The sequence below is a fragment of the Nannospalax galili genome, unplaced genomic scaffold (assembly GCF_000622305.1).
Source record: "Nannospalax galili isolate Female #2095 unplaced genomic scaffold, S.galili_v1.0 scaffold675, whole genome shotgun sequence".
NCBI classification, from domain to species: Eukaryota; Metazoa; Chordata; class Mammalia; order Rodentia; family Spalacidae; genus Nannospalax; species Nannospalax galili.
In genome coordinates this window covers 1,468,527-1,480,154 of record NW_008337205.1, presented here as the reverse complement: position 1 = coordinate 1,480,154, position 11,628 = coordinate 1,468,527, and the positions used below count along the sequence as shown (strand labels likewise).

Below are 11,628 nucleotides of genomic sequence, written 5' to 3'. Positions count from 1 at the left end.
GGGGGGCGGGGCCGGACGGCAGCCGAGGGGCGGAGCCGGGGCGCATGCAAACCCCGAGGAGGAGGAGGAGGAGGAGGAGGAGGAGGAGCGACACGGAGGGGGGCGTGACGCGCGCGCGGCTGGGGGTGGGGAGGGCGCGCGTGGGGCGGGGCCTGGGTGGGTCACGGGCGCCGGAGCAGCACGTGCTCGATGTAATTCTCCAGCTCCTCCTGCTCCTGCAGCTTGCGCTCCTCCGCGTCCGCCTCCTCCTGCGCACGCCTGGCCTGGGCCTCCAAGTCGGGATAGTGGCGCGAAGGTGACAGAGCGTGATGGAAGTGACGGCGGCGGGAGGATGCAGGGGGCTGCAGTGTCCGCGGCCGAATGTAGTTGGGAAAGGGGTGGTAGGGCCCCGGGGGGAACACCTCGTCCTCCTCCCGATCCCAGGGTGGGAGCACTTCGTTCCAGTCCGGCAGTTCCTCCCGAGCCGGGGCGGGGACGGGAGGTGGGGGCTGAGGGGAGCGGACGTGGGTGGGGACTGGGGCGGCCCGGGGAGGTGGCACCGGCTCGGGAGGGGCGTTCTTCTTCCGCTTCCGTTTCTCCTCCACCTCTTCAATGATGCTGACCACGTCGTCGGCTGGCAGGTGGAGTTTGGTGGACAGTTCAATAAGGCTATCGATGGTCTGCGGGTCCATCTCCTCATCATCATCCTCCTCCCCGCCCTCCTGTGCACCCTCAGCATCCTTCCTCCGATGGCCTGGCGTCTCCTCCTGGGAGCGCTTGTCCTCGGCGCCGGCTTCCCCGTCTTCCTCCTCCTCCGCGAACAGGAGTGCGTTCTGCCGCGCCCTCTCCGCCTCCTCCGCTTCTGCCTCCGCCTCCGCCGCCTCCTCATCCTCTTCCCCCCCCACCGGTTCCTCCCCGCCTCCACGTCTCTCCTGCTCCGCCTCCTCCCTCTCGCTCTCTCGCTCCTGCGGCGTCTCCTGCAGCCCCCGACCCCCGAGATCGCGCTGCCGGGCTCCGCCCTGCAGCAGATACTGTAGCAGCAGGTCAGAGGCAAGATCGGCCAGGCGCTCCTCTTGCGCGGCGGCCTGCCTGGTGGCCTCCGCCTGTCGCCTCCCCGCCTCTACCTGTGCCAGCCCTTGCTGGAGCAGACGCTCCCCTGCCTCGGAGCCGCCCAGGAGTGAGCCCTCCGGCCGGCGCGCCTTAGGGAAGGGAGCGCCCAGGCCTGGGTACGCCTTGGCTAGGGGTGCCAAAGTCTCCCCTAGACGTGTTTTAGGGGAGGATACTCCATCCCCGAATTGATGGGTTTCGGGAAGGGGAGCGCTCTCGGGTATACGCTCCTGAAATTGCGAAGGGACAGGGGGTGGCAGAGGAGCGCGCTCCGGGACGCGCGCCTGGAACTCTCCCCAGGAAGCGCGCCACACGCGCTCCGGCCCGGGGCTCTCCAGATTGACTCGTGTCAGCGTGTGCGTGCGTGTTTCGGTCTCCGCCGCCGCCGTCTCTTGCTGGCGTTTAGCATTACTCGGACTGAAATCTCGAAGTTCTTGCAGCAGCGATGCTAGCGCCTCTAGCTCCTCTGAGCGGCCCCCGGCCTCCGGATCGTTGTCCTGAGTCTGAGGGCGAGGCTGGGCCGCAGCGGGCGCTTGGGTCTCCGGTGCCGGGAGACTGTGCGTCTGGCTGCGCACGGTCTCGGTCAGCAGAGCTTCTGCTGCGTCTTCCTGCTGGGAACCTCCGGGGACCGCCGGGGGTGAGGCCGGGCGGTCCAACGCTTGCAACAGCACCGCGGCCAGCGCCCGGGGATCCACGCCCTGGAAGAGCTCTCCCGGGTCCTGCGACTCGGAATTCCGAGCGGCTCGGACCTCTGGGATACTGTCATCCTTTGGGCCAGACACTGCGGCCTCAACTACCTGCTCTTTATGCTCAGAGCCGAGAGAAGGAGGAGGAGGAGGATGCCCCTCGGGACGCCCGGGAGGCGCTGCCCCCAACCCCTGGATGAGAAGGATGCTGAAGAGAACACTTGCTGCCAACGTGAGGGTTTTCATGACCAAGGGGCTGCCAGAGACTGAAAAATAAAAGGAACCAAAGAAGGGATTTCTGTAAGACTTCCCCGCTAGCTATTTCTGCGTTCCCTTCCCCCACCTTTTAGCAGGAAATCCGGGGCTTCCCTCATTGCTCTAACCTTACCCAGAGGAGCCAACAAGGAAGATGTGCCGGTCTCTGGAGTCGTATAAATGGGAAAAGAACGCCCGAAACCCTCGCTGTGGAGACCCAGTGTCTCCTGTCGCCCCCTTCCCTAAGCCATCTCACAGCCAGCGCCCACGTACCGAGCAGCACGGATGGGGGGGATCTCTGCTCTCTCCCCACAGGGCTCCCCGGATGGTGCGTGGGCGACTTCAACAGCGACAGCAAAGCTGCGACTCCCCCCATTTACCAAGGACCCTTCCCGGGGGCACCCCGCTGTGTTTTCAACACCCCGGGAGAAAGAACCCTCCCTTCACACCCACGACGGGTGAGGGTTCAAGGGATGGATAGCGCAGTATTTACCAGCCGGTGTCACGACGGCGGGAGGAGGAGAGGGATGGTAGGGACAGGGGGAAAAGCGGGACCTGTCCGCCTCGGCTCCAATCGGTGGCTGGAGGTCGAGCGACGGTCGCGGGCTGGCGTCCTAGGAGCTGCGCTCAGCTGGATCTCCAACAGCGCTCTCGCTCCGGCTTCAGCACGCTGGACAGCGCCCGCGCCTCCGTCTCCTTATAAAGGGGAGCGCGCGGGGTCACGTGGGCTCGCCCCGCCCCAGTGACGTCAATGTTCATTCATGGGGAAGCGGGCGGGCCCCGGGTGGATGGAGGAAAACCAGTGATTGGACGATTCGCTTCGCTCCCGGCTTACGCCTGCGCAGTGGAGCCCTTGGCTGGAGGGGTGTGAGCGAGCCAAGCTCCGGGAAATGAATGAATGAATGAATGAATGAAATGCCGAGGCGGGAGGGGCAGGGGGCTATGAATGAATGAAGGAGGGACAAGGAGGAAAGGATGAATGAATGAATGGGAGAATGAATGAAAGGGTGGGTGCCGAGGCGCCAGAAGGCGGGAGGGTGGGTTACAAAGCTGCTTGCTGTGCAGAGCCCGCGTTGCTGAGCGCAATAGGAAGAGGGCACCGCCAGCATCTAACTGGGCGCCAGTAAGAGATCTATACTGGGCTGGTGGTAAGGGCTTGAAAGTCGGGGAGGGGGCCAGGCTCCCTATTCGGCCACAGTGCTATCTATAGGGAGCACGCCCAAGGACTGCTTGAACCTGAGAGAGGAGGGGTGAATCTGCGATGCGGGATGCCTGCCCAAGGCCCCCGCAGAGGGCTGGATCTTGCGGTTTGGTTAATCACCTTGGAAAGGGTCCGAATCGAAAGAGAAAAGGGAAAGATTGTCGATGTGTGTACCTCTGGGTCGTGTCTGTTCACGACCGGTTCGTGTCTGGAGGAAAAAAAAAAGTGTTTCTATCCGGTGGACTCTGCCTTGCTTGTTGGGGGCCCCTGCTGTGCCCCTTTTCAAACCACCTCTCCCCCACCCTTCTCCAACTTTTTTCCCTCCCCCCACTCCCCCTACCCAAGGACATTTGGAGGGCGAGACCAGACCAGGTGGGGAGGGGGTTGAGCAGGTGGAGAGGGTGACTCAACTCCAGCTCTCTCCATCGCTTAAAGGGGAAGTCTGAACGCGACGGGAGATGGGAGGGGAGGCGCTGCAACGTCAGAGATAGACCCTCTCAGCCACCAGACTCTTCGACCGTATCTCCTGCCCAGAGGGGTTGGGGCTGGGGGCTTGGACAGCTAAAGGTTCCGGGAGTGGGGGTCGATGACGCAAAGATTGCGCAGAAAATCTATCAGCCAGCCGGGTCCAGTGAAGGGAGACTAGACGTGGGTCGGGGTGGGAGGGGAGGACGGAAATGGGGAGGGGGTAGAGGAGAGGGAAGGGTGGCCCAGGGAACAGCTACTGCAGGAATGAAGGGGAGGGAGAGAGGCTGGAGGGGGCTGCGGTGCAGGCGGACAGCAATGCGGGGGTGTGGGCAGGGAAAGGGGGGGTGACAATGACACACCAGACACAAGAACTGCGGACACAGGAATGCTGGTGGGCACACGCTGGGCACCCGCACCCTCACACTTTGGAAACCAGGGGGTGTGGGTGGAGGGGCTCAGAGTCAGCTCCCTCCTCATCTCAACCTGATAGTGACCCTCGTTGTAAGCCCCCAGCGCACGGGGGGCGCGCGCGTGCGCGCGTGCACACACACACACACACACACACACACACACACACACTCACGTGCTTTCCCTCTATAGCCAGCAGTGGTTTCTCCCTTCTATCAGTGGCTTGACTTTCTCTGAAGAAACCCCAACAGCTCTGCAGAGAAAGAGATGAGTGGAGAGAGAGACACAGAGAGGTGGGGGGGCGGGAGATGGAGGAAAGAACTTGGAGCAGATAGAAGGAACAGGCTAAAGCAGAGAAGGAAAAAAAGACATGGAAAACCGAGGTGGCACTAGAAATTCCAAAAGATGAAGAGGAACTTGGAGACCCCCAGCAGCATCCGATGTTCCCCGCTCCATACAGCTATCCAGCACATCTATAGTTCACCCATTCCCTTTCCCCTCCACATGTCCCCTCATCTTCTCATCCTGGGTAACCAGGAGCAGTAGGATGGGGGGTGTCACATTACCTTCCTAAGGAAGATGAGAGAGTGAGGTTCAGACATCTGGAGAGGGGGGAGGGGAAGCCACAGGAGAGAGAAGGGGAAGAACCAAATGGGGACTGACTGATGGAATAAGGGGTCAAGCATGAGATCCAGGGAAAGGAGACAGGTACCTAGAGAAACTGTACACCTGTGAGTTTGTATGGGTGTGCAGACACCCATGTGTGCATGCACATATGTGTTTCTGTGGACAGATTAAAGAGACCCATAGCAGGGAAGAAAAAGTGAATCAAGTTGAGAATGGACGGGAATGGTTCCAATTTTAAAAGAGGAACCTTCTCTTCCAATCTGTACGACTTTGAGCTCATTTCTGGACATTTGTGTAGATCAAAGCTCTACATTGTGGGAATAACAGTACACCTCACTGAAGCCACTTACCTGCAGCCCCCAAGTCCTTGCCCCTGGTTTTGACTGCAGTCATCATTTCTCCATTACCACCCCTCCATCCCTACACTTATGTGGAAGTTCAGAAATTCACATCTCAAGAGCCTGGGTCATCATGATGCAGGGTAGGGCAAGGTAGAAGTCTGGGTACCAAAGACAACAGGCTTGGTGATTTCACTACATGGAGCTGGACCCTTTGTGTCTTTGTGGACATGGGACCACCCACACACACACTCCCCAGGGATGACCCATGCTTTTCATAACTCCTCTCCTTGTTGTATTTCTGTTGTTGTTTTGAGGCAGTGTCTCATGTAGCCCAGGCTGGCCTCGAACTCACTAAATGACTGAGGATGATGTTGAACTTCTGATCCTCCAGTCTCTTCTTCCCAGGTGCCAGGATTACAGGTGTGCCCCACCACTTCCAGTCGATGGGGGTGGTAGGGATCAAATCCAGGGTTTCGTGTATGTTAAGCAAGCACTCTACCAACCGAGCCATCTCAGCTCTAGCAGACAACTCTGCTGCCTCTACACAGAAAAAGCTCTAGACTAGGGGCAGGTTCCTGAGATGGAGGAGAGGAGGGAGACAGCAAGAAAGAAAAGGAGAGAGAGGGAGAGAGAGAGAGAGAGAGAGAGAGAGAGAGAGAGAGAGAGAGAAAACTGGGAAAAGCAGAGCCGAGATGGGGGCCTGGAGGGGACACCTGGTATTTGCTCCAAGTTGTTTGTGTGTGGAGCCATCTCCCTTGGTTTCTGTGTCTGAATTTCTCTCAGATTCCAGGAGAGCGCAAAAGGTGAGGTTAGCAGAGTAGTGATTAGAGTTGAAGGTTTGGAAAACCAGAGTAGGGGCATTAGGTCTTTTCCTGAGAAGGTGTGGGAGAGAAAGAGCAGGGGTTAGTCCCAACCCCAGCCCCAAGCTCACCCAGTCCCCTTCTTCTGCTCCCCCTCCCCCCAACCGGTGACTCACCTCTGCAGTTCATTTCGTCAGCCATTGGGGGAGGGGACAAGGAGGGAGAGGGGCACTTTGGACCAGGTTAGGGGTCTCCACTTTGAACTGAAAGAAGGTGCTAAAGACCCTAGAGAAATGGCCCAATTTACAACTCATTCATGCCTTGCTCCCAAGCCAACCCAAGGGTAGGAGGGAGGCCTGGGAAGGGAGCTGGAGAGAGGCGGGGCGCACTAGAGGGTCTGGAATAATGAATATTGGAAAAGATCTTAGAATATTTTTCATTCTGATTTTCAGTCCCAAAGTCCCATTCCATCAGACCCCCATCTACCCACTCCTGAGTGGGGGAGGGGAGACCCAGCAAGCCGGGGGAGGCCAGTGCCGCAAAGATGAGTCACCAAGCAAAGAGAAAAAGAGACAGAGACCGGAGAGACACACACACACACACACACACACACACACACACACACACAGACAAAGACTGGAAAGACCTAGAAACACACACACACACACACACACACACACACCATAAAGGTGATGGTCAGTAGAAAAGAAATTGTGTATCTCTATGTCTTCCTCCAACACCCTCCAAAATTCACCTGTCACACCAGACGACCTGCTATCTTACAGAGTTACACTAAGACTCAGAGACACACCCACTTAACAAACACAATGTCACATATAACTTAACACAGTCACCCAGACCCCATGCAATAGAGAACTGCACTCAGAGCCCTTATCTATTTTTCCCTCCAGGGTGGTGGGAGAGAGGTTAAAACCTCTTACAGAATGAGACTTCAAAAATCAAGATGCGGTTTCAGGGACCCACAGCCCGTACTGTGCAACACGCGACAATACATACAAGTCGTCTGCCTCCCTTCCCATCCACACGTATCCAGTAGCATTAAGCACCTTCCTCCTCCTCCTCCTCCTCCTCAAAAAAAAAAAAAAAAAAAAAAAAAAAAAGCCACTGGGGGTACCTGTTTCTGGGGGCTACATCAGGTATATTGTCCCGAATACATCCCACCCAGACATCCCTTGGGTCACACACATATGTACCGAAACACAGACACACAAAGACACCCATGGGCGCACTCACTCGGACGAGAACCACCTTGCGCTGCCTCGCCCGCGTCCGCACTTGTCCTGGCGCCCCCGTGTGGTCGTTTTGGGGATCGCAGTCTCCGCCGCTCAGAAGCTCAGCTCTCTTTGTGGGGGGGGCGATGCCCAGGTTTCGTCCACCTCCTCCCCTCCTCTATCAAGCGCTGCCCACCCAGAAATGGGGGGATGCCAGCGCAGCTAGAAAGCACAGTGCAAACAGCTAAGGGACGCCTAGATCCTGGGGCTAAGAGAGGCTGGTCTTGGATGACAGGGTGAATTTGGGAGACCAACCCATAAAATTTAGGTAGCAACAGATTCCCAGGTCCAGGGGAAAGCGAGGCTGGGGGCTAGCCAAGGCTCATTCTAGGAGACAAGCTTCTTTCTTCTGATCAGGGGAGGTGGGGGTGCACAATGGCCAGCAGCCCCCCCCCCCAAGAAGTCATTAGACCCATTGCTAAGGGGCTTGGAGATCTTCTGGAATACAGGCTGCTGGAAAAGTGGGGGAGAAAATGTGTGTCATTTCTACCCATGAACAAGAAGTGAAACACACACACACACACACACACAGAGGGAGGGCCAAAGATCCTTTATTGCCATACAGCCATAGTGGAAAGTGACCAGGAAAGTGACATGGTCAATCTGAGAAAGAACAGGGAAGCTGCGATGGCTGGCCTGGGGAAAACTGACAGCCATCCCCTTTTGCACACGTTGTTTACTCACCTCCTGGAGCCCTCCACTGCCCACACCTTGGATTCCATCCCCAGCACACTCTACACTGAAGATATCATTTCCCTAGCAACTGTTCATTTGCCCAAGAAGTTCAAGCTGACACCGGCTCCTAGAGCGAGACACCTTCTGCGCATGCTCAGGGCTTTTAGACCAACAAGGTTCTAGACTCTAATGTGGCTCCTGGCAACTGAAACTTAGAAATCAGTTGGGTCAGAGCCTGTTTTATCTCTCTGAACTCTGAGGAGATAGCACTCTACAAACACAACGGTGACTTCTGCTATTTAAGTACAAGGAATCTAGGCTGGGCTGGACAGATGTCTCAGTGGTTAAGAACATGCACTGCTCTTGCAAAGGACCAGAGTTCAATTCCCAGCATCCTCATCATGTGGCTAACAATCATCTGTAACTCCAACTCCAGGGGATCTGACGCCCTCTTCTGGCCTCTACAAGTACCTGTATGTATATGTGCATACTCAACAAAGACCTACATGGGTACAGTTAATTAAAAATAAGAGACTGGAGAAATGGCTCAGTGGTTAAGAGCACTGGCTGCTCTTGCAGAAGGCTCAGGTTCAATTCCCAAAACACATATAGTAACTAACAACCATCTGTAACACCAGTTCTGACACCATCTTCTGGTTTCCATGGGCATTGAACATACATGGTGTGCTTATATACAAGCAGGAAAAACACTCATACACATAACAATAAAGATAAATTTAAATTTTTTAAAAATTTTATTATGTGTTATATGTGTGTGAGTCTGAGCACATGAGTGAAGGTGCCCACAGAAATCCAAGATTGGAGCCCCCAGGATCTGGAGTTACAGGTGATAGTTAACTACCTGATATGGTCACTGGGGATCGAACTCCAGTCTTCTGGAAAAGCAATACATGCTCTTAACTGCTGAATCATCTCTCCAGCTACACACACACACACACACACACACACACACACACACACAATTTTAATAAAAAAGAGGCAGGAGAGATGGCTCCCCAGTTAAGAGCTCTGGCTGCTCTTGTAGAGGACCTGAGCTTGGTTCCCAGCATCCACATGGTGGCTAACAACTATAATTCCAGTTCCAGGGGATCTAATGCCCTCTTCTGGCCTCCACAGGCACTGCATGCATGTGGTGCAGGCAAAACATACATATAAAAAATAAAAATAAGTCAGACTGGTTGAGGTGGCACATGACTTTAATCTCAGTATTTGGGAGGCAGAGGCAGGTGGATCTCTACCAAATCTATATAGCAAATTCCAGGCCAGCTGGGGCTCAAAAAATCAATAATTAATTAATTTAATTAGATAAAAAAAATTTTGTCTTTTTTTTGAAACAGGGTCTCCCTGCCCTCTCTTCTGGCCTCCATGGGCACTGTACACATGTGGTAGACTTACATACATGCAGGCAAAACAATCATACACACAAAATAAAAATAATTACTAAAAAAAAAAAATTTAAATTGGGACTGGAGAGATGGCTCAGTGGTTAAGAGCATTTACTTCTCTTGCAGAGGACCTGGGTTCGATTCCCAGCACCCACATGGCAGCTAACAACCATCCATAACTCCAGTTCCAGGGGATCCAACACCCTCTTCTGACCTCCATGGGCATTTCACGGCACGGGTGCACTTACACACATACAGACAATACCCTCATACATATATATTAAAAAATTAAGTAAATAAATAAAATATTTAAAAAATTAAAATTAATATTTTTTTCAAAGAAAGAAAAATAACAGTGTTGTCATCATATAAATTGGAGGAAACCTCATTTTGGGAAATTGCCTCACCAAATGTAAACACAGGAGCTTTATAAATATGAGAGTCACCCAGAGGCGCTGTCCCACACCTTTAATCCCAGTAGGTGGATCTCTGTGACACTGAGGTCAGCCTGATACATACATAGTGAATTCTAAGCCATCTAGAGAGGTCCTTTCTCAAAAAAACCCAAATAATAAACAAATACTATCTGTCTTACACACTGGGTGGGTGATGAGGCTATGGGTATAGGACACTGGAAAACTAAGTGTTGGGGAGGTCCAGTGAGAAGGAGGATGGAGGGACAGAAAGAGGTAGCGATCTACAGGCACAGAAGCTGAAGGGGGCTTGGAGGTTGGGGGCTCTGACCCAGCTCTGGGCCTTTAGGAAGGGAGGGAGGATAGATAGAGCAACAGGCTTCTCCTAGCCAGGGCCTGGGTGCTGCCTACGGTTTCGCTTGCTTCCACCAGGGGGCATAAGGGAGAAGCCAGAACAGGCGCTAGCTAGCCTAGGGGTGGATACTGCCATTGGCGGAGAACTGCTCTGAAAAGGTCTTTCTTAGAACCCTACAAAGTAGGTAGCAGCTACACAAGGCACTCTCCCAAATATATCAGTTCAGGTGCGGGCATAAGCCAGGGCATTTAGGGATCCTAACAGCAAGAGACCAAGAAGTGAGAAGCTGGGGAGCAGTGTCCTGTAAAGGTTAAGAATCAAAGCTGAGTGACTGGAGAGGTGACTCCGCAGTTAAGAACATTGGCTGCTCTCCCAGAGGACCCAAGTTCGATTCCCAGCACCCACAACAAGCAGCTCACAGCCACCTGTAACTCTAGGGAATGGATGCCTCTGGCCTCCAAGGGCATCTACCTTAACATTCACACACACACACACACACACACACACACACACTTAAAAATAATAAAAATAAATATTTTTTCAATTTTTAAATTTATTTTTAAGTGTATCAACATTTTGCTGAAAGTTGTTCCCTCACCTCCTCCACATTCATGCAATGTCACCTGCGTGCCCACAAACACACACAAAAAAAAAACAATGTGAAAGCAATTTTAAAAGAATTAGCAGGGGCTGGAGAGATGTCTCAGCAGTTGAGAGCATTGGCTGCTCTTGTAGAGTACCCAGGGTTCAAATCCCAGCACCCACATGGCAGCTGACCACCATCTTAACTTCAGTTCCAGGAGATCCAACACCCTCTTCTGACCTCCATGGACATTGCATGACATAGGCGCACTTACATACATGCAGGCAATACACTCATACACATAGAATAAAAATAATAACAATAAAAGAATTTGTCTATCCAGGTGTTGGTGGCACAGGCCTTTAATCCCAGTACTAGGGAGGCAGAGGCAGGCAGATCTCTGTGAATGTGAGACCACCCTGGCCTATATAGGCTTCCAGGCTAACCAGTGTTAAATATTGAGACCCTTTCTCAAAAAGAAAGATGGAAGGGAGGGAGGGAGGGAGGAAGAAAAAAGAAAGAAGGAAGGAAAGAAAGAAAGAACAGGAGGTTGAGGAGATGGCTCCATGGTTAAGAGCACTTGCTGGTCTTCCAGAGAACCAGAGTTCAATTCCCAGCACCCATATCAAGCAGCCCACAATTGCCTGTAACTCCAACTCCAGGGGATCCAGCACCCTCTTCTAGCCTTCACAGGCACAACTCCCCCCCCGTACATGGCACACACATACACACATAAGTAAAAATTTTTAATAAAAAATAAATGAATCAGGGGCTGGAGAGATGGCTTCGCAGTTAAGAGCTCTGGCTACTCTTGTAGAGGACCTGAGCTTGGGTCCCAGAACTCCCAAGGCAACTAACAACCTTTTGTAATTCCAGTTCAGGGGATCCTATGACCTGTTCTGGCCTCCACAGGCATTTCATGCACATGTACACTTACATACATGCAGGCAAAATACTTATACACATAAAATAAAAATAAATAAAAATTTAAAAACAATTAGGAGAAATAAACATCTTTTTTAAAAAATTAAT

At 53.3% G+C, this 11,628-nt stretch overlaps 1 protein-coding gene and 1 non-coding gene across 2 annotated transcripts; both read right to left on the bottom strand.

Annotated features, from left to right (window-relative positions):
• Nucleotides 1-69: 69 nt before the first annotated feature.
• On the bottom strand, nt 70-2,627 carry Vgf (VGF nerve growth factor inducible). Its single transcript, XM_017797942.2, has 2 exons — nt 2,521-2,627; nt 70-2,038 (listed from the first exon to the last, which is right to left on the bottom strand). The coding sequence occupies exon 2, from the start codon at nt 2,016-2,018 to the stop codon at nt 162-164; it is 1,857 nt and encodes a 618-aa protein (XP_017653431.1). The 5' UTR covers nt 2,019-2,038; nt 2,521-2,627; the 3' UTR covers nt 70-161.
• A 418-nt stretch (nt 2,628-3,045) lies between these two features.
• On the bottom strand, nt 3,046-7,340 carry LOC103733494. The gene is made up of 3 exons (XR_003849420.1): nt 7,127-7,340; nt 4,280-4,357; nt 3,046-3,436 (listed from the first exon to the last, which is right to left on the bottom strand). It is a non-coding gene; the product is annotated as an uncharacterized LOC103733494 (transcript).
• Between the last annotated feature and the right edge of the window lie 4,288 nt (nt 7,341-11,628).

Excerpts from the sequence above, each read along its gene's own strand:
- Vgf (XM_017797942.2), bottom strand. The coding sequence starts at position 2,018 with ATGAAAACCCTCACGTTGGCAGCAAGTGTTCTCTTCAGCATCCTTCTC.